Here is a 27,576-nt window from a genome sequence, read left to right on the forward strand (position 1 = left end):
GCAAAACATTCAAAAAAGGACAATGCTGACTGATTTGAACATTACTTTTACTTCTGTAATTGTCAATACCAAGCTACACAAATATATTAATTTCATACATATTAAGATAATAACACAGAACAACTAAACCTTTTCCCACACCAACAATATGAACATGTGCAGAATGAATACGATTTCATGTGAACACCAGTAAAGATACATTTTTTCCAAGTATTTTAAAGCATTTAGGGTGAGACTCCACAGTCACTTAAAATCTTCCTCCAAACCCCAAACAAACTACAATAAGAACACCTAAATCTTTCTGTTAACAATACTGTTTAGCTAATCCATAACAATACTTTGTATGAATGTTAAGAAATAAATATGCCTATTCTATTCGACACCAAACAGTAGTATATATGCATGCTAAGAAGGTTGGAACATTAACACCTAAAACTGTCTGAGATTGTTTTGATTACTATTTATCTGACCTGTAACAGCACTATTTAGGCAAAGACATTCCCACTGCTCTTCTTCTTTTTTTTGTCACAGCCAGTTACAGCCATCCAACCAGCGTCTCTCATCCTTTTCATTGCAGCAAGCTTCAAGGAGTTCCCTGGTGATTTATGACTGACAGGGCTCTGAATCTGAAAACAGGTTGATCCAATTTTTTAAATTAATTAATGGACTAATTCTTCTTTGTCCACTTCATAAAATGTCAATTAAGACTATACCACTATGTTCAACTTACCTTTTGCAAGATGTTGAGTTTGGAGGGTGGAGCAGAAAACCTGGGTGTGGGTGCACTTGCAAAGCTCTGTCAAGCAAAGAAACAGAAAGCCAAATCAGCTCCTCTGGCAATATCTCATTGGTGATCATATGAACTAAACAAACACTTTAAGCTAATTTACTCATCTGACAAATAAACCCTCAACAAATAAAAATCCAACTCACCAAGATATCGTTTTGATCAGAGCTGTCAGACCTGGAGTCAAGCTCTATGGTGGTCTTCTCCCAGCGTGCTGTCAGAGAAGAGGGGGGTGTCCTAATTCTGTAGGACTGTGAGGGATTTAAAAAAAAGTAAATGTCAGCCAAAGTCATTCATATTTTTATCAATTTTGGAAACTGTCAGAATGATACTGTGTATTACTTTGATCTTTGATGTTCCACCAATCCTGTTTGTCATCATACTTGGGGTTTTTGGGTCTCCATTTTGAATTTGCTATGATTAAAAGAAAAGTTAATGTTAGTTAGATTTTAATGAATGTCAGAGTTTTCAATGCAACAGCAGTAGACAGAATGGCATAAATTGAATTCTTATGGTATACTGGTCTCTATCACAGTCAATCAAAATTAACTTTACAAATTGATTAAATCGTCTACCTTGGTCTTTGGTGTTGTTCTATCTGATGTTCTGATGGAGTCACAGTCAGATTCCTTTACAACAGACATAAAATGTTAGCACAGTTACATTTTGAGTAACACTGAGTCATTACCTGTGGAGACATGTTCACACTGCATTCATTAACTGTTGACATACAGGGTTTGCTGAGAATGACACTTCTACACACAAACGCACATGAAGGCAAACACACTGCCCTTGCATCAAACACTAAAAATCTTCTTCTTTTTTAGACAATACGTCTGTATGAAAAAAGCTAATTCTGTTGACAGGTTATGTCAGCATCCTGAATGGGATGATGGTCAGAATGGGATTAACAGCCGTGTTAATACACAATGTCTACAGTATTTTTATTAAACCTTTCCTGACCATGAAAATACAAAGTAAGTTATGACAACCTGATAATTTGATTTCTACCCCCTCAACAATTAAGAAGGTGAAAGACATGAGAGAATCTGTTTAAAATGTTTTTGGTAGATTAGACTCACAGCTCTCTTCATAACTGCAGCACTTCCATCAGCCTTGCTGTAGGAGGGAGTTTTCCTGGTCTTGGAGAAGTCAAACACGTGTCTCTTTGCAGAGCTCTGTTTTGGAGTCTCTGAACTTTTCCCTTGTTTACAGTTTGAGGCAGGTGACTAGGATAATGAAGATTAATTATTTGTTAAGTGAAAGAGATAACAAACCATGTCATCAATAGTAGCCTATTTTGTAATGTTCAGATATTGTACCTGCTTGTTTATCACTTCTGACAGCTGAGAGATTTTCATGGATGACATTTCTTTCTTCAAATCAGTCAGCTCCTTCTGCAGGTTTTCCTAATATCAATGAAAAGTGTTTCTCAAGTACAACCTGTTTCAGTACACAAACAAAAATAAGCTGATTCAAATTGGGACATACCTTCTCTGCCACTTCTGTCTTCAGCTGTTGCTTCAGCTGATCTTCATCAGTCTTGTGCTTCTCAAGATCCAACTCCTGATTTTAAGAATTTAGTTTTGGTCATGTCATTTTCTCATTGTTATATGTAAACATCAATTTATGATTTTTCAGCATCATACCAGTGATTTCCTACAGTCAACAGCCTCCCTCTCTTTCTTCCTGTTCTCATCAAGCTCTGCATCCTTTTGTTCAACCATCCGGTCATACTGGCTCTAATAATAACAAGTCAAGTTCCTTCTTACGGATCATGTGTTTGCATTTACAGTCATGCTGTAATGGAAAACACGCACTCTATGTTGACCTTACCTTGTGTTTTTCCATCAGTGCAACCATATCTGCTATCTTGTGTTGACACTTGAGTTCTGTGTCTTCCTTGTTCTTGACAGCCTCTGCCGCTGTTGCTCTGAGCTCTTGTACCTGTAAAACAAAATTATTTCATTCTTAATGTTTCAACTTTGACAATCTAAAAACGGGGCGAATAGCATAACGTTATATTTAAGTTACCTCGTTCTTAAGCTCTTCTACAAAGGTTGACTTTGTGTCGAGCTCCTTGAGGAATTTCTGATGGTCTTCCTTGTTCAGTCCTTTAAGTTTCTGGGACTCCTCTTGAAGGCCATTGATCTAAACACAAAAACAACCATCTACATCATACAGGGTTATACTTCAATACTATCTATAGTATGTACTATCAATATTAAGATACGGAAGAGGAAAACAACATCCCCATACCTCATTTTCAAGTTGACTGAATTTTGCAGTCTCTTTTGCTATTTGTTTCTTAAGCATTTTATTCTGAAAATGCACAAGTGAAATGTTAGCTGAATAAATAACATCTCCATCCTATGTGTATCTACAATTTCAAACATACCTCTTTCTTGTATTCCTCCTGGGCTTTGAGTTTGGTTTCAAAATTCTTCTTGACATTGCAGAGCTAAAAACCAAACATTTATTTGTTACCTCCAGAAAATGATCAACAATAATAACAGCATTTTTAATTTTCTGTATAATAACCACCTTTGTTGCCAAAGCTTTGATTTCTTTTTCTTTTTCTGTAATTTCATCCTGCAGATGTTCACACTATACACAAAAGAGAACAAATAAATAATTTAAACCTTAGAACAGCAGGCATCTTTCTTGTTTTTCTTAAAAAGTGATTTAATTGTATACTTACATAATCTTCAATTTTCTTTTGCGGAATCTGTCTTTGGATTTCAGTTTTAATGGAGTTTAATTCCTCTCTATTTAATGGAAATATGAAAATCTTAGTGTCTAAAACTACACAATATCAAACCTCTTTAGGTCTCTAAAGCGTAAACTCACCGTAAACATTGGCTTTCTTCTTCCAGTCTTTGAATTTCTATTGTGAGCTTTGCAGCCTTCTCCTCACTCACCTGAACAGACCAATTTGTTATTCATACCATACAGTTAGTAATGAAAAAAAAAACCCTGACACCTAACACAGACAGCTACCGTACACATGAAAATAATCTATTACATTTGTTTGGACAGTTCAGACCTTCATGTTTGCCTGAATAGCTTTCACATTAGACGATGCACTCTCAAACTGCTGTTGAATGGCTGTCTTCTCAGACTGCAGCTCATCAAAGCTGGACAACAGCTCTTTGTACTTTGTTCTTAAAAATTACACAGATTAGACCAATTAGACATTTAAGATTATAACAGTTTAATGTAATATTCTACAGGATGTTCTAATATTATGGAATGGCTGGCTATTGAGAACTTACTCATGGTGCACAATGTCTTTCTTCAGCTGCTTCATCTGAAAGGTGTTTTCTTTATTTTTCTCCTTTTCAGTAATTAGCTCTCCCTTGAGCTCCTGCACTTTGATCTGAGGGAATACAATAAAAAATATCACTCACTGATTTTTTTCTTTATAAAAGTAACTTCCCCCAACAATGTGAAAGAGTGGGTAAGAAATAATGAGTGCAGAAGGAAAACAAAAATCTTGTTAAAACCTCTGTCATTTTAGACTTCTGGTTTAAATCGTCTTGTGCCTTTTCAGCAGCTTCACAAGCCTTCTTCAGTTCATCATTTTCAGCAAAGGCAGCCTCTGCTTCATTCTATATCAATACAAATATAGAGTAAAGTAAGGTAAAGTAAAGTAAAGACTATAGAGCATACATTTTTGGGTATCTGTATTAGACAATGGTATAAACATAATTTTTCTCTGTGAGGTGAAGTGTATATTTGAATTACCTTTAATAGCTGGACTTCTTTAGTTTTCTTGGAAAGCTCAGCTGTGAGTTGCTCCACACTGACTTCAGTGACATCAATCTTGCCCTTCATGGACTCAATGGATTTTGATCTTTTGTCCTATGAACAAAAACATTCTGTGAGTGTCTTCAAGCCATCTTTTGCAGTGTTCAGAACACAATGAACAGTAAAGAGGCAAAGAATACACTCTTCTAGAAGATAAAATACATCTTACCAGTTCATCTTCAAGTATGTTGATCTTCTCATCTTTCTTTGCACTCTGCTCCATGGTCACTTCTGTTGAGAAAAACATTTTCTTTCCGCCTGACATGGCACCAAATGAAAATATCTACATATCTAACTCATTGAGGCTTACCTAAAGATGTGCTTTTTCTTTTGAGTTCCATGTTGTTTGCCATGAGTTTATCCTCAAGTTCCTTGGCCCTTGAAAATGAGTCATAACAGGAACATAACAGCATGAGAACATTTTTTTTTATTTGATCAGGACAAAGCCATGAATTTTGTGGAGTGAATTATACCTCTGTATCTCGAAGGCTAGTGAATTCTGTAGCTCCTGAATCGTTGTCTGAATCTGCTCCAGCTTCTCTGCTTGTTGATTTCGGACTCTACTGAGCTCCTCCAAGTTTAAGTCTTTGCTTTTAATCATCTGTGCATATTCTTCTTTACTCTTTTCCAGCATTGCAGCAATTGCGTCATGATTTTTCTGAGAGAAAGAAAACATTTTAATCAAAGCAGACGGAATACAACAGAGCCCAGTCTTACTGTGAAGTATAACCTCAACGCACTCACCTCAGTTTCTTTGCAGCGCTGCTCTGTGGTTTGGAGTTCTTGAAGAGCGGATTCTCGTTCAGTTTTTGAGCTTTTGAGAAGTTCATACTGTTCTTCTGTAAAGTTAGCAAATAAATTATTGTCATCATCTGCTTTCATACTCAAAGTCTTCAGATACTGCACACTGGACTTACATTGTACAAAAAATTTAAAAACTTTTTCAAAAATGTTTTAGAAAGGCCTACTTTTTCCATTTTAATGTCAACGTACTGTGGTCACAGTACAAAGAGTCACTGTACAGTCAAAGCTGCCATAAAATATAAGATTAAACCTTAAGAACCGAGAGCTGGGCTCACACTATTAACTTCATTATATCATATTCATTTGATTATCACTTGAACTTGATTATTTTTCAATCAAACCTAATTGGTCATTCAGCATTTCTATGAGATTCTTTATGAAAACATTAATGACAACACAGTAAAAGTGTTTTGGTAAACAAAACAATGTTTACAAAACAGTTTTAGTGTGTTTTAGAAGATCAAAATGTTTTTTTGCAAAAATCTGGATCTAGGAAAATATAGGCAAGGGCATGTTAACTTGAAATTTAATCTTGATCTTACTTGTTTCTTCTTGAAGCTGTTTGCAGTTCTTCCGAGTTTCATGGAAGTCAAGCAGGAGTTTTTGTAGTTCACTTTCCTTGTCCTTGAGTTTTGTTTGCAGCACAGAAACCTGTGGACACAGTGTGCAGACTTGTGGCTACACTAAGCTCTTCAAAACTTTTATCTGAACAGAGTTTTATGTTACTAACCTCTTTCTCTTTCATGTTATATTCTTGATGATATTTCTCTTTTAGACATTCAATTTGCAGCAGGTCCCTTTTGACTGGAAAAAATATAAAACGGTTAATTCTCTTTATGATGTTTTCTTGCTTTTTAATCCATCATAATTTCATCCGATGTCATTAAGATACAATTTATCCTTCATGTTATGTCTGATTGGTAAAATGTCATAAAATTTGGAATTACTGTCGTGAAAAGCCTTAATGTCATACAAAGAATAAAAACAAAACCTTTTTGCATTTCTTGCTGATCAGCTTCTGCTCGTATACGAAGGCTTTCAAAAGCTGCAATTAGTTTCTACAGGAACAGAAGGTTATTTGTAAATTGACCATCAAACCTTATGTCCTACAGTTTAAATAACTACTGTCAAACAAGTATTATTATTAATAATTAACACAGAAATTATTATATAGATTTAGAGGTTTTTTACCTGAATGCTTTCACTATTTTCCATGAAGAATTGATGTGTTTCTTCTCTTTCGGATTCAACTACAAAATACAAACATATGGTTATATAATATGTAGAAATGTGTAAATATCAGAATCAGAATCAGAATCAGAATTCCTTTATTTGTCCCGCAAATGGGGAAATTTCTTTGTCACAACAGCCAAAGGACAGTATCACACTTAAACAGCAATAAAAGTAAAAAATAAACAATATAATAAGACATAAGAAATAGAATTTAACTGGTATATACATAATATCTACAATATGAAATTGGTATTTACAATATGACATAGTATTTATTATTTATAATATGGACAGTGTAAGTTTAAACAGTTGGTATTTTTATTTACAAACAATAAATAATAAATATGGATATAAAAAATTGTCCAATTTGTGCAAACCAGAAAGTGTGTGGATATGTGCAGAGTTTTTTTTATTGCACAGTGCACAGTGAGGTCTACTGGGAGCAGTAGATAAATATAGTAAATATGTTCTACATCTTAATAATATGGCTGGTTAAGACATATATTAAAAAAATTTAAAGCACTTTTTACTTACATAATTGCATTTTCTTAGATGTCCGCTCAAAAGTATCTTTGAGGACATTGCACAAGTTCCTTGTTGCATTGTTCCTGTATTCAAAATGTGGAAACAAAATATTTCATGTAGACAAAACATCTATTTTTAAAAATACATGTTCATCTGGCTATCACAGAGCACATCTAGTGTGACCCTGAGCACTTAAAAAAACAAAACAAATCCCATACTTGTTCCTCAAATCCTCATTCTCACTGATCTGTTCCTCCAGCTTTAAGCTGAGACGTTCATTTCCAAACTGTACAGACAGAACAAACAATATCACCAGCACAATAGATATCAAAGGCAGTTTGCTTTGTCTTTCTTGGAAATAATAATAATATTGTAATAAATGTAATAAAAAAAGAATATTGTATGTGTTTAGAGAGAGAAAGACAGACAGAAAATAATACTTGTCACTGTGGCACACACCTGCAATTCTTGAATGGCTTTGCGTTGAGTTTCAATTGTTCTTTTGTTTTCTTGTAGTCTCCTTTCCTTTTGCACAGTGTCACTGTCAGCTTTGACCTTCCAACACTTAATTTTCTCAACTTCATCAAACAGCTTGGAATAAAGCTGTCCAGGATTGCAATTGTTCTGGAGAATGTTAACAATGATGGGAAGTTAACTGACATACTTTAGAAAAAACTTGTTGCCAAGGCCAAGTCAAGCCTATTCATGCCTCACATTTTTGTACAATTAAAATATTACCTCGTCTTTTTCCATTGGTGGCACCACTTTCATCTTGGGAAACTCTTTAACAGAGAGACAATAATTTATTCATCACAAAGTTGATGATACCCTTTGTGCTGAAATTATGAAGCCAGTGTTGTGTAACAGAAAATACCTTGTCTGGTAGGTTTTGTTGGTGCAACCATGCTTGTAAGGGGGAAAGGCATGCTCTGCTCTTTGTCAAAATATTTACTGTAACCCTAGGGAGAAAACAGCAGTTATTCTTAGTCATCATATGTATTAATGAATACTCCCTCTTACCTACGGCTGCCCCCATTCCTTAATGCTTTCAGCTTACAGCACGGAAAACAATACCCAGAAGTGTGCATACAGTATAAGACTTTGATTAATGGTAAAAAAAAAAAAAAAAAAGTTTGCTAATTATTGGGCTGTAGGACAGTGTCAGTGCTGAGCTAGCAAAGTATTTTGTCTTAACTTTATTCATTAGTATTTACTGTTGGCTAACTATTGGCTAACGTACCTGCTGCGAATTATTCATGAAATCACCACTGCTCTCAATGATTTCCTGAGGTCGAACAGCAGATACCTGTCCGTTATTCACTCTGGGAGGTACCAACAGTTTGAAGTTAAAGCCTCGGTCTCTGTCCATCCTGAAATGACAACACAAATGCAGCCTCTTTTATCGTCAGTAGTCAGTGCAGGAAAAAAAGCAATCAGATTTTAATACCAAAATGTGAAGATACTTCAACACAAGTAAAAGGCCTGCATTCAAGATCTCACTTTAGTAAAAGTTTGTAAGTATTATCAGCAAAATGTTCTTTAACATCTTTTTTTATCAAAAGTAAAAGTACTCATTATGCTGTAAATGGCCCCAGTCCGTACTGTACATATAATGCATACAGTATATAATGCATTAAAGTTGTGAAAGTTGTATTTTACTGCCATAGATATTTGTGGTAGTGCTACTTTTATCTATTTGACCTAGAAAACCTAACATTACATATTCTACAATATCATGATGTTTGTAGGTTGCTGTCCTGTGAGAACCAAGAATCTCTATCAATAAATAAATAAATAAATAAATAAATAAAAGCTCATTAAAATCCAGATAATCCAAAAGGGTTTAACATTGTTTTCCCCCTCAACCCATAAATTAACTTTGGTGTTTTAACATATTAATACATCATCACGGATCCCCGGGACAGTTAGCTGAGATGAAGCCGGTGAATGTGACCGCTCTCTAGCCGTCAGCGGGCCGGTCAGTGCTGGAGTGCGACCCGGAAACATCCCCGGGGCCCTTTCGCTCTACAAGCTGCTGTTTTTTCTACCTGTCCGCGGTAACTTTAATTTTAATGTGACAATGCACCCCTGTCGCTAAATCGCATATTGGTCGTATTAAGGCCTTCAAACCTGTCCAACAAATACAGTGGAGTAAAGCATAAATCTTCTTCTCGGAGATATGGTGGAGTAGTTTACGGTCGTTGCATAGAATGGAACAACTCGAGTATTAATAGTACTAACGGTAGCCGTTAAGGTAACTTGACCTAAGCTTACTTAGCTAGCAAGACGCTACCTTCAGCAATTCCTACGAAACAAGAACAATAGATAATAATAATAAAAGATAACAGATAATCCAAAAAGGGTTTAATTACCTATTTATCTTTAGAAGTACAGTACTGGAGTATGTCTAGCTAGCTACTTAGTTACATTCCACCACTGAGTAACGACAACGTTACAGTGTACCGAGCTTCAGCTGTTAATGATAAATGTATGTGAGATAATGTCAGGCAGCCTTTACATGACTTAATTTCACCCAATGACCGGACATTACATTGGCCGCCGGCTAGTTAAAGTAATTAGCTTTCTGATAACCGTTTAGTTTCGCTAACGTTAGCCGTTAAGTCAACTTGACGTTAGCTTACTTAGCTTGCAAGTTCGCTAACTTAGCTTCGACCGTTCCAGTGAGACCAGAATAAAATAGCTACCAGGCGAAGAAAATAACATTCAACGTAAGGTTTTTAAGACGTAATTTGGACTAACAGCAGCCGGGTAGTTACTTACCTGTGGCTGGATAGGTTAAACATGGAGCATTTCACAGGTTAATGCCGGTTACGACTTTTAACTCACCTCCAATACGTGGGCGCGTGCAACACTTCGCCTGTTGTGCGTAACGTGACCGTTGACGTTCAAACTGCCAGCAGGGGGACGCACTTACCTATACATCCATTATCGGACAGCAGGGAGCAAGATTCACTCACAAGGGATAATTATTCCTGCTTTGTGTGTAATTAACAATAATATGCTTCTCTGTACATCTACCGTTTTTAAATTAAAATATAAATGATTTTAGGAGGAAGAAAACACCACTGAAGGTATCAGAAACCGACCAGTTAAGATAGACCGGACTGCTTGTTTAATGTATTTATAGTATGAGATGGTGATTTTTAAATGCCAACTGCAAACTGGTGGCAAAAATGTACTGTCTGTATGTACAATTTTGAGGTACTTGTACTTGAGTATTTCCATTTTCTGGTACTTTATACTCCACTGAATTTTGGAGGCAAATGTTGTACTCTTCACTCACTGCATTTATTTGATAATTTTAGTTACTAGTTACTTTGAAGATTACATAAATGTAATAATTTGATCTTTAGAAAACACATTCTGATTATCGGAAAAATCCTGAATTATCGAATACGATAATCATCCAGGAGGGTAATTGGTCCACCCACGGTATACAGTATTACATGTATACTTAAGTACTTTTGATAGTTAAGTAGGCTACATATAATATCAGTTATTTTAAGTACTATTCGTATGTGCAACTTTCACTTTTATCAAAGTAATATTTTAACACGATATCTTTACTTTTACTTGAGTCTGCATTAGGGTACTTTTTACAACACTGGTTATTTGACAACACACGTACGGTTAAGAAAAGTATAGCCGACTGCCTCTGCATGCCAAAGACGCTTGTGAGGCTTGCTGGCTCATAATAACCATAAGTTCAGGGAAGACTTAAGAGTGAAGCTGTGCAACTAGAAATAGATCAATAAATCCTTGAGTACATTTTGAAAAATGAGGGAAGAGGAGGCTCCACAGTCATTTGATTGTCTCATTAAACACTGTGGGCCCCACTTCTACATCCTTTTTGGTTTGGTTATGAGACCAGGACATGCATTATTCAAGGCGAAATGAAACGAAAACATGTGCACTCCTCTCTGTGACCCTGAAATTCAGCACAGATTTAATTTTTGAAATTTTCTCAGATGGAAAAAGTGTGTCTGTACGTGCCATTTTGTACAGAACATTTCCTCAGCATTCAGATTCTGATATCAAAATCTTTTCACAGCACTTAACGTTCGTTCAAAGGAATATACTTGACAACTACCATCACAGCCCTTCTCTAAAAACATGACTCATTGTAAAAACAACCAAATTGGTGTGCATTGTGTTTAAAGGTGGAATACAAATGTGTGTCTTCCCATCTTTGTTATGTAATTACTACAACTTAGTTCATGTTAGGCAAAGATACACCCATGGGTCTATTCTGTGGAATCCTTTTCTTAAACTTGTTTTTGTGTCAAGAGAAAAAGTATATTAATTAGTATTGAAAAGCTGCTCCCTAATTCATAAGTAGGCCTGTAGCACCAAGTGAAGCCTTGGCTCTGCTGGTTGAATGTCATTCTGTTTAATGAGACATACAGTATTGTTCTGATGTGTATCTTTGAAACAATAAACAATACATGATCAATTTGCACGTTAAGATTAGTGTCAGTAGGGTTATTGTCCAGTCAATGCTCTATTAAGCCTACTTTGTATCATGTGAGGTATTTTTATTTACTTATTTTACTCTGGTTGTTAAACAAAAAAGACGAGCACAGTGTGATAAAACTAGTTAATACTGTGGGGGCATTTGTCTCGTAATACAAGTGTCACAAATGAACAGTAAAATACATTATACAAGTGTAGTTTCTAAGAAAAACAGTGTTAGTATATCACTAAAGAACTCATTTTTCTGATGGTAGATTTGTAGAAGAAACATTGAACACAGTGGACTTTTGGATTTTTGTCAAATGACAGTTTATTTGATTTTCTGATGTGTGTTTCATATATTGCAGTCAGTGGCACATTTTCACATCATGTGAATAAACAAAGTTATGCAACGAGGTTTAATGCACTCAAAAATGATCGATAATCATCCATCGTCACAGATAGACCAGTAAAACATGTTTACGAGAGAATTAGTACGAATATATGTGCAGAATATACAAAGTGGTAGTGGCACCAAAGACATCTTTAAATATCCCATGACTGCATGGTGCTATCAGGTCCTTGTAAACACTTAAAGATCTTTACAAATGTGTTTGAGAGCGAACGCTACAATTATGCACTTTCACAGAGGATGTGTGCGGTTGATTTTAAAAAATAGAGCTCTGCACTCAGCCTGTTCTCTATCGAAAAAACTTTAATTATATGTTACAGTTCTGAAAGTTAAAATACTATATATAGTGTGCTGCAGAAAAAGTTACAGAGAGGTTATAGGGATATAATCCGATATTTAAAACATAAAACTCTAACAACATAAGTGACATAAAAGGCTAAACACACTTGAATAGTCTAACAAACGCACATAACAGTCCATATAAGCATATAAGAGGTATTTTATGTGGATTGTTCATTAGAGTTTAAAGGGCTTTGATGGTGTGTAAATATTTTAGATGGAATTCAGAGTGGCGTTAAGAGGCTATGATTTCTGTGCTGGACTTCATAAACGATTCATTATTACAGAGAAGAATGTTTATCTGCTGTCCTGATTCACTCAAACATCTGCAGTTCATACATATGCCCCCCCACAGATAACAGTGACTTAACGTGGTACAGATAATCAGACAGTGTCTTCTGTGTTCCTCGCTTCTGCCACCTCCTTTGCAGCATTGTCCCTGTTAGACTTTTGTTCTCTTCCTCCCACCCTGGCCATCCTCTCCTCCTCCTTCTTCTCTTTGGCCAGCAGTCGGTAGTTGAGTCCCATCCCCGCAAACAGGAAGACACTGGAGACGATGAGGAGGATCCCGCAGCCCTGGTACGTGTACCTGTAATCATGATAGATGTCTTTGAACCTCCCTGTGAAGACAAAAAAGTCACATTGCATCATTTTTAGTAAATGTCAACATTAAAAGGATTAATTGGTAAGAAATGGCCAGAACACAATTTAAGCTCCAACACTATAGGGGGAGAGCATAACCGCTAACTGCTGTTCACAGTGCTCTTTCTTGTAGCTGCCTAAGCTAGTAGCTCAGTGAGCCGTGGAGCTAAGCCGCTGTATTAGCTGACAGGAGTCTGCCTGGACCAGGACTCGGATCACGGAGGGAGATACCGTGTACAACGGGGCTCAGCTCAACCAGGCTCAGCCGCCTCCCAGTGAACACGGTTGAACACCAGACTGGGACTGAACACCTCTGAGACCAACTAATTCCAGTTCAAAGATAGGGGTTGCAGTATAGTACATATACTTTGAATTCGGGGAAGAGAAGACACGACAGACAGGGACTGAGAGGCATGAAGTGGAAGAGCAGCAGGCAGAAATGGTGTGCAGAGCCAGAATATGTTCACATCTTACTCTGCAAATTTTAGATTTATTTTGACCAAATCGAGGAAGATTGTGGAAAGACAAACCGGGACTGTCTTGGGGAGTTTTATTTCCCTTATGTTGAGTTTGAATGAAGTGTTTTCTATAATGAGTTAACAAGGGAATTAAGCTCATTTTATTTCTGAAAAGAGAGAAAAACTTAACTCTTCTGTTCAGTAAAGGGTTAGACTTTAAAAAAATGTGTGAAATATTTCCTGCTGGACATTTAAAAAAAATCTGTATACCTATTAGACTAATGCTGCGTTCCAGACAATGTCGGAGGTTGGAATTTCCTAGTTGAATAAAATTCTTGATTGACCAGAATAAATTGACATCTCTTTGGCAAGTGTCAACATAATTGCACCTTCAGCAGTGCAGCCTCCTTGCATTATAAACGAAATAGAGGAGAAACACACGACACCCGTGGTACAAATACAAATACTGCTGTCTACAAGTACACACTAGTTCCAAGTTGTCTGGTAGGCAGCATACGTTGCAAACTGGCCACTCCTCTTGTTGTACAAAGTGTTATTATGAGACAGGATGGGCCGGGGCTAGCTGGTTAGCATGCTAAATTCAGTAGACGTCAACAATGTTAGATCATTTTTCAATGGTTTAAACCAATATTCTGTCCATAACCTACAAATTGCCACTTAAAGCTGTGACATAGACATACATTTAAATTAGTGACAGTGAGCTGATGTACTCACCAAGCAGAGGGGGCCCCAGCAACACAGGACCACACTCCACGATAGTGACCAGCCCAACAGCACTGGAGAAGCGCTGGGCTCCCACCAGGTCCATCAAGGTCTCAAACAGCACAGAGCTCAGCCAGCCAAAAGCAAACCCAAAGAAGATGGCATAAATCACAAAGCCCTTGTAGTCTACTGACATTGGTGCCAGGACGTGGCAAACACCGTTGTACAGCACAGAGGCAGCAAAGAAGTACTGTATCCTGGGCCGGACCCACTTGGTGTTTGCCACAATACCCATTGAGGGCCGGGCGACCATGTCAACAAAAGCCAGCACAGACAGAAGGAAAGCTGCCTTCTCTTTAGGGATGTCTTTACTTTTTGCATAATTACTGAGAAACACCAGTGGTGCAAAGAGACCGAAAAACATGATAATATTGCCCAGGATGTAGAGCAAAAAGCCACGGTGCTTGAACAAAGAGAGGTCAATGAAGCTGTTAATTCTCTGTGACACAGTCCTCCTCTCTGTGGTCTTCTCTGCAGGTTTGGGTTTTGGTCCTATGGGCCTCATGAGAGACCCTGCGACACAGCAGTTGAAGAGGAGGCCACCCAGGATCAAAAAACTTCCTCTCCAGCCAAACTTATCAAAGAGCCAGGTGTTTATAGGAGCCATGGTTGAGAGAAAGACAGGGCTGCCAGCCATGGCGATTCCATTGGCAATCGGCCGCTTCATGTAGAAGTACTTCCCAATCATGGTGAGGGCAGGGTTGAGGTTGAAGGCCAATCCCAAACCTAAAAGAACCAATTAAAACATATATATGAGTTGGTGAACAAGGATTTAAGCAATAAATTGAGGGATTCATAACAGTTCTTGGTGTTTTTATTTTTAAAGAACACTAGATGGCAACAGTGCACAGGAAAAAATAGGTGACTCATGAGCAAACTTAAAAATATAAAGTTAAAATTAGGTACCTCCCACCACACCAATACAAAAGTACAGTGCTTGAACAGAGTTGCAGAAAGAGGCAGCAATAAGGCCCAATCCAGACAGACATCCTCCAGCCATCATCACAGGTCGACTCCCATATTTATTAACCAGGATGCTGCTGATAGGACCTGAAGAAGCAGAAAAAACAATGCATGAACACATATTACAAGCTGAAAGATGGTGATTTCTACCCAATCATGAATACACAGTTCTATATTTAACCACCAGAGAGCTCCAGTGCCACAGCTGTGGCTCAGCGAAATCAAACAACTTCTGCAATCATTTTTGTCAGTGCTGCACTGCAGTAGATGTGTTCTCATGCCATTAATAGTGCGATCTGTCAGGAAAACCATGAAAGCTGTAATGAAATAAGCATTTATTTTGGCTCAGGGAATCATATAAATCGACAGAGGAAGAATTTTGTTTGTGGATTCTCCTTAAGTGGACTCATTTGAAATGATTATTGGAAGTGCCTCAGTTCAGACATGTGGGTGGGTGTATAAATGTGTGTGTTTTAAGGGGAAGATCACGGGACTGGTGTGTGTATGGGGTTAAAGCAACAACTCTTGAGTACATCTTTTTTTTGGCACCTGGTGGACTAGTTTCAAAGAAAGAGTGACAGAGTGAGGTAACAATCAATCAGCATATTAATAAGCATGCATCTAATTCAACATTAACTCAAGAAAATCGTTATGACTTGTAAACACATGACTAAAATGCTCGCAGTGTTCAGGTCACAAAACAAATCTCCATCCACGGCTTATAACAACCGGCCCTAAATGAGTATGAGGAACCACATGGAAGACACTTCTGCCTTCCTGCCAAATCCCTGCACTGCCCAATGAACCTAAATAGAAACTGACAGTTTTTGTTTAGAGGTTGTCCAGACTCATTTGCCAGCACGGCGCAAGACAAAGGGTTTTTAAATTGTAATGCAGGCAGTCTCCACACTAGCAATGAGTTCTTTCCTTCCGCCTTGCAGGGAGAGTTGCTTAGGATAAAAAGGTTGGAGACAAACCAATGTAGAATATTATGAATGTAATGAATCAAAAATTGAAGGAGTACAGAGGTACGCAACAGTAGGTTGTTAATGAACTTCTCGTGCTGATGTGCTCAGAATGTTTAACACATACGGTAACACACTCAGCTGTCATCTACTCACAGCACCGACTTACTTACTTTCAATTACAATGCATAGCTTGCTTTCATCTGTGTATATTTGCATTGAAACATTTGCATTTATTAACAATGTTTAACCTGAACATGCAGATTGAGTCCACTGTGGCTCATAACTTGTTCGTACAGGTGCATATCTCACTTTTTTCAGCCATGTAAACCCAAAAAAGTTTAGCGCCATAATGTGCTGCCACGGATAAAAAATACTGGTAACACTTATTATTAGGGTCTCATTTAGTTTATGTTTAGTATTAGCGTCATATTAGTGTCCCTTCAATAACATCTTAATTACTATTTATGATATTAAATCAGGAGATTTTTATGTCCATGAATTACAACTTTAAAGGAAAAGTTCATTCAAAAATAAATGAAGATTCACTCATTATCTACTCATCCCCATGCTGATGAAAAGAAAACAGTTCTTGAGCTTCAAAGCAAACAGCGTTGCAGTATTCTCCTAAACAACTGAAGTAGACGGAGACAATAACAAAAAAAGAAACAAAACATAAAATGGCTCCATAAAATCCACGTCCCTGTAAACCTCAAGATCCCCAAATTACACCCTTTTTTTACGCCCTTTTTTAAGCCGAAATATTCACTGTAGCTGCAAAGCTAAAAGTGTTAGCCTGTGTTGAGTGTGTAAATAACATCAGCCCCCAGCTACTTGAGGTGTTTAGGAAAATGCTGCATTGCTGTTTTGCTGTGATACTCCAGAAATGTTTTGTGAACAAAAAAACTTATGTAATTACCTAATTTTCATTTTTAGGTGACCTTTTCCTTCAATATGCTTTGCTCAGTATGGGCCTCAGAAGGTGGTGCCAGATTCTCATGCTCCCTTTATAACACTTCTATTATAGTGAAAGTGTTAATAGAGTCCAAATACCTTTGAATTAAGTCTTTCTAATTATGAATATGTTTCTAAAAGGATGTCTTGCTCATAGCTAATTCCCTCGTAGAACCTGTATGGGTTACTAAGTGCTAAACTACCTTATAACGGCTAAAAAAAAATACAGAAGATCTAGTTAATGCTTAACATGTGTACCCTCAATATAAAGTGTTACCAAAAGATGAAGGTTTAGCACTGCGCGATGTCAGTCTCAGTTGTGGGGACATTTGTACAGATGTCTCTTAGTAAAACACATATATACTTGTATCCTCTTTTAAATCATGATCTTTTATTGTGATTTATTCTATTGGATAGCTTGTATTTCATCTCGACCCTGAGTCTTTAATCAAGTTTGAACTGAATTGAAATCAAATTATAACATCATATAACTTGAAAGACATATTAGAAATAAATGGATGGTATCACAGTGTAACTCAGTGACCTTTAACCACTGCAGGGAATGTGCTGCTGAACTACAAGCAGCATTGATTCCTGTATGGGCAACACGGTACGCTCATTGTACAGTAATGAGGGCTTAACTCGGACGTGCAGTTTTGCTCTTTAATAGCAGACATTGCGCAATTTACTTGCGTAGCCATTGTAAAGCAAAGATATAATACAGTAAAGACATGTTAAGATGTAATATGTTCAGGGAAAAAATGAAAGCAATTCAAGTCTAACAAAAAAGTACAATGTCCACTTTTATCTTATTGCTCGCAGGCCAGAATGGAAAATTTGATACAAAGTAATGATGTAATATTTTCCTCCTCACATCAGTTTAGAGCACTGAAGAAACTTTGCTGAAACTTCCCTGAGATTAAAAAAAAGATGCCTAAGTCATCATTTTCCCAGGTTATCACACGTTAGAGTAAAGAAGAGTGCAGTGTTTTGATTTCAGAGCAGACGGTCCTGAGGGACGAGGAGAGCTCCTTTGAACTCTTCTCTCTCCGTGTTGAATATCACGCACATGAATAGAGCCTCATCATCACATGACTGGCCGGACCTGTGTGACATCATCCCGCGTCTCTCATCAGGGCAGGAAAACAAGCGAGCCCCTGGTGGTATCCCACTCTCGAAGCACTAGGGGAAACAATGAGCGGGCATACAAGGCTAAAACCCATTCATGTGCGCCAGGGAACGATACTGTTGCACCGTTATAAACAACACTTCAGTGGAGGAGTTACAGTATTTTTTTATCTCAGTATGAGAGTTTGATTTAATTCTGAGAATCTCTGACCTGTTGGTGGACAAACCGAGGCTAACACGCTACAATGAGAGTCTGTATTGGCTTTCAACTGAGCACTCCAGGAATAAATCTTTAACAGCTGTGAATTCAATCCATTAATCCTCTTAATGTGCTAAATGTCAAGAGTTAACAAACCCATGTTTTGGCTCACCTCCGCCGTACATGCAGGCTAACATGATGGAAGAGATCCAGGACACTTGGCTGCTGGTCACATCGAAGATCACCTCGATCTCTTTGAAGAAGACAGTGATGGACTTTGGGAATGCATAGGAGAAGCCAATAGAGATGAAGGCACCAGCTACCACCATCCATCCCCAGCCACCCTCAGGTGGTGTGTAGCCTTGAGGACCACCGACAGCGGGCGCCATTTTCACTCACAAAACTCCTCTTTGATTTCAGCACGTTACACAGATACGAGTGTATCGACCTGTTCAGGAGAGAAGAAAACATTTTTTCTTTTGTTTACTGTTCATAAGCCAGAAGAAGTTTGAAGAACATGGTATTGTTGAAAAGGTCAATTGATTGAGAGCTAATTGCTCAATAAGTGGTTGAAATGTAGAAGACTTAAGTGAATATAATGATCCATCCACATATCAAATTGTAAAACCTCATGTTTTAGCCCTCAGATATGAAAAATATCTTACGAAAAAAGGTAATCTTGACACACATAGCTCTTAAGGATCATTATAAAGCCCTTAATTAACTGATATCTCATTGGACAATAAGAAAAGAGCATTAAAGAGGTCATTTGGAATACATTTTAGTCAATTTAAAGACCATTTCCACATGGAATCAGAGTTATAGCTCAGACATTTCACACAGGTTTCCAAAAAGAAACCAGTTACTTTTAAATGATGTCTCCATCTGGAACATTAACAGGGCACTTTGGGTGTTTTCCAGGAACTCAGCTGTGATTTTCCATGAATCCGTCCTTTAGCTTCCCTTTTTAAACCTGGGTTGTTAAGGTGCTCAACTAATTCATGTTTTCATTCATTTTTTATATATTTTTTATTTTATATGAATGTTTTGCCTTTTAAGTTCCTACCAGGGTTTATATGTTGCATTTCATAGTTACAATGGCTATGAATGTGGGAAGATAACTACCGGATTAACAGTTGCTGAAGTTTTGAATGTGCAAATTTGATGCAAAACTGTTCAGAGCCACTGATGTCAAATGTTTTAAAGCAGCCCAGTCGCCAGGATAAAATATTGACAGTTAACATTTATGCAAACCACAATTACGCTTATTTACTTGGCACATGTGATAGGCTACTTACCATATAGACATTTCTGCACAACATGTTGTATCACGTTTCCAATACATGTTTATGACCTGACTTTCATATCGGGAGGTAGAGGGGATGGTCGCGGACTTACAGGCGGCCAAGCCAATGACACCACTGGATATTTTTAAGGAGACTTTGGGACGATTTCTAGCTGTGTTTGTGGGGACAAGTTTTGACGGGAAGTCGGGACGTCTCCAGGCCAACAGGAATTTCTAGCCAAAACATGAATCCCTAACCAAGTGGCCTAAAGCTAACCAGAGCATAAGCACAGCATAGTCACAAGATAAAATTATTGTACCTTAATAGACATAAAGTTGCAACAATAAGAAAGTTTCAACATATCCATTCTGAAGATTGGGTTGTTCAAAGCTGAAACAAAACACTATGCTAACTTCAAACAGAATTACATATAAAAGTTTTGTTTTTTATCCCTTTAACCTCCAGTAAGTGTTTGTTAGATCTTTTGAACTTTTAAAAAATGACTTTACCTCTAATAAAGAAATCGATGTTGATGTCTGACAGTATTGATCTTTGTGTTTCTCCGCTTGTCTCATGCCCTCTGACCTCTGTTTTCTCTCATGTGTCTCATCCTCGGCACTTACTGACCAAACCTGCCTTCTAACTCTCCGTTTGCAGTGGGCCTCTTACTTGTTTCACTGTAGTACGTGCTCGGTTTACTGACCTATAAGTACCTCTGAGTATCTGTGCTTTGCTGATACCTCATGTGTGTTTGGAAAGTGATCATATTTGTCAAAAATATTTCCCTAACTCAGTGAGAGTTTAGAGAATGATTTTTGCTTTGAATCGCTCTCTGCATGTATTCACTGAACTCCCACCCGTTGATCTCCCACAGTCTCACTTTAGAGGTGATGAATAAGAGTCCATCTGCAGAGTCAAACAGCTTACTGTATTGTTTACACAGGGGAGACTATCCAGAGAAAACATCGATCAGAGGCATGAACACAGGTTGAATTCATGCTGCTCGATAGCTCAGGGCTATAGTGGGTGATGATATAGTGTTTTTCAGGCGAGGAGGACTTGATGTGGTTGATGAATTGGTTTAGTGCTCTGAAAACTTATTGGGTAAGCCAGTTGTGTGCAGCGAGTAGTGAATATTTAATGCTTTAAAGAACTTTTGTTATTGAGCTGGGATTTTAGCTGCTGCTCTGCAGCTGTAAAGGTGCCTCCCTCATTATGCTACAGATGCAATAGGCAATGGAGGTGAAATAAGATCGCATGCCTCTTATTTACTGAAACAGACATTGAGAGTCACTTGAAAGAATCACAAAGGAACCACTTGGGCGTATCATATTACATTTGCATATACTGTAGGTAACACGCTGTATGAAGTTCAGGATTTGTCAGCATGTAATAAAGATTATAGTAACTCCAAACAATGACCTACATGTCTTCTGTCTCAAGCTTTTATTTTAACACCTCATCATCAAGAGGAGGTGGAATTGTTAGAAACAGTTAACACATACCACGAGTGCCTGCTCATTGTTAAGTGATGTAATGTGTCACTGGCCTACACACTGGTGATAGATATTTTGAAAGACAGACCAAAACACATCGACGATCACCAGCTGTAGGACAACTTTATATTTTCTTTTTTTAAGGGAAAGGTTTATACCAAGAAATGACAGAGACTTCTGTATAGAAACAGCTGATTTGCTTTTATTTCCCCGAGAGTAAAAGCTTGATATCAATCTGTTTGTTTAGTACAGAGCTGGTGTAGGAAGTCTAACCTAACATAAAAACTGCAACCAGAGGAACACCGCCAGGAGAGGCAAACCAGGCAAATGTTTGTGGCCCCCAAAAAGATTTTGGAAAAAAGGGCCTCTGATGGCAACTCATATTGGCACATTTTGCAGTGACAACTACAAACCTCCCGTAAAGTCACTTTACAGTGCATTGATGCTTCCTAAAACCCCCCTCAGTGCGGCACCTTCTGGGAGAGTGGGAAAACCAGGAAAAAGCAGCAACTTAACCCCAGAGAAATGTCTCAAAATGTTTCCTAAGGGAGGCCCACCATGCCATTCCCATTGAATTACATTGCTCATTTAAGTTATTTAGTAATAATAGACTTGATTGAATTTAAATTTCAGTCACTTAATGTATCAAATACGGCAGCTGGGTCAGTGGCCAGTCATTTTTTTGAGGCGCCTCTCTAGTGTAAACAGTGAAAAAGGACCGCATTGTTACGAGGGTGGTTTGGTTTGATGGCTCATATACAGGACTTTCCCCCAGGAGACCTGACTTTGAGTTGTGTGTGTAACCACAAGTCAAAGAAAAATGACTTGTTTACATACGTGACATAAGTTACATAACTGAACTCACATATTCATTTAACCCAAACCATGACTTTTCACACTAACCCTAACCTAGTAGTTTTGGTGCCTAAACCCAACCAAACTGTGACTTTTCACAATGTTATATATTTCTAATAAACCTGCATTTGTTCTGTACATATAAAGGAGGGCAAAAATGACAAACTGTGGTTTTAGGGGGGATTTGACATTATATCTAGATCTAGAAACTGTTTTTCATTGAGAAAGCAAAGTTTTTCCTGACAGGAACTATTTCCAGTGCTTATTGCTCTTTTCCATTTGTTGTCTCCAGCTTTAATAGTCTTTGCATGTGTCAAACTCCGGGAAATGTTTTGTCATGTGATGGTCATTCAACTGTGGTCACTTTGATAAATAGAAGTCACGGACGCTCTGGATTCCCCTTCACACCGGTCACGTTTCCCACTCTAGAAATTAAAGGTTGAAGGTACGATTAAAGGTCGGTCGAAAGATTCTCACTGTCTGAAAATAGTCACCACACATCCACCAGATGGCCTCTCATATAGGACAGTGTGCATGGGAAATGTTCCTTACTGGCAGCAGAGACAGCGTTGTATTTTTAAAGGATGAAAAATTCAGTAGTTGACATTAGATGATAAATGGAGGGACACCTTAAGACAGACAGCGCCCCAGATAAAATGGCAAAACCTCCCAAATAATGAATAAAACGGATAATTTCATACTAAGGATTGATCGCTCGGCTCTATAACGGAGAGAAAAGTATCAAACAACTCGGTGAAGCCTGCAGAGTTGATTCATTTAAGCCAGGTACAGGAGAATGAAATAAGTAGACAAATGCGCTGAGGCACTGACTCTAACACCCCCTCACACTGTAAAGGTCTAAATAAAGCATGTTTGAAGGGGGCGGCCTGAAAGTGCCACACATACGTGCATAGAGCAGGGTAGGCTCAGCTGAGAGCATTATAGAAACGGGACAGGATTTGGTGTCACTGCTTAAAGGTTAGGGTCTTGAGAGACATGGGTCACGTCCTCACTGTACTGTTGACCCCAGGCTTGATATTTGAAGTGATGAAAACCTGTTGTTGGACCAACATTGGCAGGACGGCAGCTGAGTCATCCTTCATTAAAATATCATCCATTTGCTGTACTCAGGGACCACATTTCTATACATTCTCTCTAAGAGGTTTTCAGGGAAATACTCCTTGTCTTTAGTTTATTCTGATTTTTTTTTAAGTTACTTATAAATAGATGATGAGATCGGTTAGATTTACGAGAAAAGTAGCCGAAATAATGTTTAATAAGATTTTACATCTTCGTTTTTGTGCTTCTAGCAAGACTTCTTCGTACATTCTCCCTGCAGCCATGCTTCAGGCCTCCTATGACCCCAGGTTTTTAATACCACTTATTATCACATCTAGTAAATTTGTCTGATTAATTATGAATGAGAATCACACGCTAAATATTTGCTCTGGGAAATTGCACACTCACATAATAAGTATTGTTATAACCCTCACAAAGCACTACATCTTTCATGAATTGCCAGCTGAAAATAGACTTATGCAAGTAATTATTTTTTTAAGTGATGTGTTGGTAATGTTAAGTGTGCAAAGTGTGTGATTGTGTGTGTGTGTGCGTGTGTGTGAAGCCTGTTCTTACCTTGGCAGGAGTTCTCGAACGGGGCCAGATGAGCTCTGCAGATAAACAGCAGTCTCGGAGGCACGTTAACACTCTGCAGACATCATTGAATGGGACTGAGCTGTCTCTGAATATGTATGAAATAAAAAAAATAAAAAAATCACTGCATATGTTTCACAGATACTCAAGAGGAAGTGATCTGCAGCTCTATATCCACTGTGACAGTCCAAACGTTGCCAGTGGCACCTTGATCTCAGACTTAATCTGTTTCCAGTGACTAAAGTGAGGCTGAAAAGTTGAGTTCATTCAGAGCCTGCATCAAACAGCTGGATGATCTGGACACTATTGTGCTAAATGGTGAGGTCAGTCAACTTCTTATTGGCTGTGGGAGGCTTAGTGCCGTGCCTCCACAATGCTTTCTCCACCCCTCTGTCATGTGCTGAGCTCACACACACATGTGGTTAGAGTAATTCACTGCACTTCACGGCCCTATAGCATGTGTGACCTAAGAGGATATCGAATCATGTCTGCACTCTAGGAGATAAGATGCTTTCTAAGACTCTCGTTTCCTGCATTAGCTGATTTATCAGTGCTATTCAACTGAATATTAGAAGGTGTAGCTATATGAGAAATCCGGTTGACTTAAACAACGGACATTGTTTACCGTGACCACCTGAAAGAAAGATTTCTGAGCACTTCAGAGGTCAGATCTGGTTGAGCCTTTCTCCCGAACTCCCAGAGGAGACATTAATGAATCGCTATCAGAGCTTGGGAAAGGAAAGGCCTGAGTACAGGAGGTTATAGAAACACAAGTGTGTACTTGCAAAGTGCTTCAAATTCTTAACAACCTTGAAAACGCATTTGTCTTTGTTAAGTTGTTTCATGTTGTTCCCCTCATTTTTTCCACTCCAATGAGGGGTTTTATTGCTTTTCAAACAGAGGATGTCGTAGAGCACAACCCCACCCACAATTCAGCATTTTCTCCTGGGCTAACATTTATTCACAAGTGCAAAGTGTGAAGAATGGAAATGTGCCATGGGACATATACACACACGCATGCAAACACACACACACATGCATACACACACACACACAAACACGCTTACAGGCATGTATTTATGCAATCAGCATTTCCCCACAAACTTTGAACACACACTTTAAAAAAACTAAACACAGGGACTTTTGTTGAATGTCTTACTGTATCATTTCAAGTTCACCCAAAAATTAAAATTCAGTCATTACCTACTCACCCCCATGATGATGGAAAGTTGGGTAAAGTTTTGTGGTCCACATATTTCTGGAGCTTCACAGCAAAAAAGCGTTGCAGAATGAAGTAGCTTGCTGTTAGATCGAACAAAAAGTACCTGTTTTTCCACCGGCATGAATCTGAGAAGATACCACCAGCAGGTTGTCGTTTAAGTTTGAGTGACATATCTTAACAACTATCAGATGGATTTACATTACATTTTCTACATATATTCAAGGTCTCTAGAGGACAGATTCTCATTTGTTTGATGAGTGACGCCGCCAAGAAGTTAAAGTTTTCTCTTACTCAGTGAAGCAAACTCATTCATGCTCCAAAGACTTTGATGAACCCCTGACTTATCCTCTAGCGCCACCGTCAGGGAGACATTTTAGTTTTTTTAATTAAAATATCTCAACAAATATTGGATGGAATACCAAGACATTTGGTACAGATAGTCATGGTCCCTCAGGATGAATGAGAATAGCTTTGATCCAACAACCTTTTATCTAGTGCCACCAGCAGGTTAACTTTTGTGCTATAGTGAAATATACTGACAACTATCTAATGAACTGCCATTGAATTTCTACATACATTTAAGCTCTCTAGGGGATTATTCTTATAAGTTTGATAATTCTCAGACTTTTACTGTGACACCACCAGCAGGTCAAAGTTTTCACTTATTCAGTGAAAGGTTGGACATTACTGTGACTTGTCCTCTAGCGCCACCATCAGGTTGACTTTTTTGTTTGGATTGAAATATCTCAACAAACTTTGGGATGTAATACTGTGAAATTTGGTATCAGATATTCATGGTTCCCTCAGGATGAATAGGAATAACTTTGATCAAATGACCTTTCATCTAGCGCCACCACCAGGTCAAAATTTCAATTTGTCCATTACTTTGTAGCATCATCAGCGTCAGCATGTTAAGTCAATTTTACTTACATACCTTTTACCTACATAGTTACTAAGACTTGTTTTGGATAAGAAAAAACTCACACACACACAAAAAAAACATTTAACAGCGGGAAAAAAAGAGGAAACAGAAATGCGATAGATGTTGAATCAAAATAAAAAAATCACAGTACATACAAATTTGGATGGAAAATAACAGATACATATAGATTGTAAAACACAGGTTTTGGAGCAACTTCAAGTGTAACCAAAGCGGTAGGAGCCACCTGACCCCCGCGACTTCCTCTCCACAATGGAGACCTGGAAGGAGGACAGTGCACACAAACATTAAAGAGGTAGCACGTCATACACACAAATTGAAGAGACAATCACACACAGGGAGAAAGAGACATCACAGCATGAACACTAGGAAGAGAGTGAGTGAAGAGGACAGGCAGAATATCCTGGGGGATAAGGATCCGGATCCAAACTTCTGGTTGTCACTAACAGCCAGACGACAGAGAGATCCCCGGATGACCAATGGTCCAGCAGAGAGGAGCCTAAGTGAAAAGAGAGGAGAAAGAGGAGAAAAGTGAGATGGGGACATGGCTTATAAGTTTAATGTGAATAGAGCCAGTGAGACTGAGGCCAACCCGTTGGAAGGATCATGGTATCAGGTCCAAGGCCCGGGGTATCCTAGGATAAGCATTAATTGAAAGTTAAGGCAAACAGATGAGTTTTAAATTTGGATTTAAAGGCCTCAAGAGTGTCAGATTGTCTGATGTCATCAGGGAAATTATTCCAGCGAAAAGGGGCATGATAAGAAAAGGCCCTGCAGCTTGCTGACTTCTTTTAAACTCTGGGGACAGCAGGAGCCCCCTATTCTGAGAGTGTACTGCATGGGCTATAAGGTATAATGGGTTCAGTCATATATGAAGGGGGGAGACCATTTTCAATTTTAACATGCTGATGTAAGCATTTAGCTCAAATAACCACTGTGCTGAAGTACAACCTCAGAGAGCCACTTCCCTGGCTGTAGACTTGTTTAGTCATGTTAGCTACCTGGCTGCAACATTGAGGAACGTAGCACATATAGATTGACTTAGTATGATTACAGACTGATGACCTCATGTGTGGATGCATAGAGACAGAAGCCTATACTCGAATAACAATGACGTCAGGCTAACAACAATGAAAAAATAGCCGCTCGCACTTCTCCAAACCTTAAATAATTTAACAGGTGGATGGTAGTGGTAGGAATCAAAAATAAACAAAACTCTTTGTTTTTTTACTGTGGGCAAGAAATGAGCATGTTTCAGCTCAAAGCCATCAAAGACTTGTTCTCTGTGAGTGCCAGACTTTTGTTTATTTTTGTCAGACTAACAGCACTTCCAGCTAGAAAGCTGATGGTTGATTTGTATTTTGCAGATATGTGAACCGTCATTTTTATCCATGACTAATGTTTAAAGTTATATGAAATGTTTAAAGACATATAGTTAAACATGATGGTCCGATCTGATGTTTCGGCTTACTTTATGATCGTGCTGCTTTGCTAGTGTCTTTGATGTACAAAATATATCCAACAGTGACACCTCACCTTTGGTCGGACTAACCAACAGGTAAAGTAGGTCTCCAACGTTCCATCCCAGGTTAGTAAAAGTGCCGTTATTATTTGAAAGCAGATGTATACACTTGAAATAACGTCATGAA

General features: G+C 38.2%; 2 protein-coding genes and 1 long non-coding RNA gene across 5 annotated transcripts in view; 1 reads left to right on the forward strand and 2 right to left on the reverse strand.

Moving 5' to 3' along the window:
• Positions 1 to 30: 30 nt before the first annotated feature.
• On the reverse strand, positions 31 to 10,092 carry sycp1 (synaptonemal complex protein 1). 2 transcript variants are annotated; one of them, XM_084348382.1, is made up of 35 exons: positions 10,007 to 10,092; positions 8,400 to 8,529; positions 8,034 to 8,118; positions 7,898 to 7,941; positions 7,619 to 7,783; positions 7,378 to 7,445; positions 7,169 to 7,242; positions 6,593 to 6,651; positions 6,393 to 6,459; positions 6,132 to 6,205; positions 5,944 to 6,052; positions 5,342 to 5,436; positions 5,071 to 5,255; positions 4,908 to 4,975; positions 4,767 to 4,828; positions 4,535 to 4,651; positions 4,294 to 4,398; positions 4,063 to 4,166; positions 3,834 to 3,951; positions 3,638 to 3,708; positions 3,489 to 3,555; positions 3,332 to 3,394; positions 3,186 to 3,248; positions 3,047 to 3,109; positions 2,822 to 2,938; positions 2,624 to 2,734; positions 2,437 to 2,529; positions 2,279 to 2,353; positions 2,110 to 2,196; positions 1,870 to 2,016; positions 1,363 to 1,416; positions 1,130 to 1,201; positions 934 to 1,038; positions 731 to 796; positions 31 to 626 (listed from the first exon to the last, which is right to left on the reverse strand). In XM_084348382.1, exons 2-35 carry the CDS (start codon positions 8,526 to 8,528, stop codon positions 486 to 488), a joined length of 3,123 nt encoding a protein of 1,040 aa, XP_084204508.1. In that variant the 5' UTR covers position 8,529; positions 10,007 to 10,092; the 3' UTR covers positions 31 to 485. The 2 variants fall into 2 exon arrangements, with proteins under 2 accessions (XP_084204508.1, XP_084204507.1); XM_084348381.1 differs by having other exon boundaries at positions 9,941 to 10,026.
• Positions 10,093 to 10,171: 79 nt separating this feature from the next.
• Positions 10,172 to 14,833, forward strand: LOC311254552. The gene is made up of 3 exons (XR_014622263.1): positions 10,172 to 10,251; positions 12,815 to 12,962; positions 14,744 to 14,833. It is a non-coding gene; the product is annotated as an uncharacterized lncRNA (long non-coding RNA).
• The window catches only part of slc16a1a (solute carrier family 16 member 1a), a 128,824-nt gene continuing 113,192 nt past the window's right edge, over positions 11,945 to 27,576 (reverse strand). For both annotated transcript variants that reach the window (XM_084348384.1, XM_084348385.1), the window contains exons 2-6: positions 23,748 to 26,426; positions 18,648 to 18,923; positions 15,173 to 15,316; positions 14,219 to 14,992; positions 11,945 to 13,003 (exon numbers count right to left, since the gene is read on the reverse strand). In XM_084348384.1, coding sequence (XP_084204510.1) covers positions 12,768 to 13,003; positions 14,219 to 14,992; positions 15,173 to 15,316; positions 18,648 to 18,864 — 1,371 coding nt within the window. In that variant the 5' untranslated portion in view covers positions 18,865 to 18,923; positions 23,748 to 26,426 and the 3' untranslated portion in view covers positions 11,945 to 12,767. The remainder of the gene's footprint in view (positions 13,004 to 14,218; positions 14,993 to 15,172; positions 15,317 to 18,647; positions 18,924 to 23,747; positions 26,427 to 27,576) is intronic.

This window comes from Pagrus pagrus (genome assembly GCF_965226575.1).
Source record: "Pagrus pagrus genome assembly, chromosome: 3".
Lineage (NCBI taxonomy): Eukaryota > Metazoa > Chordata > Actinopteri > Spariformes > Sparidae > Pagrus > Pagrus pagrus.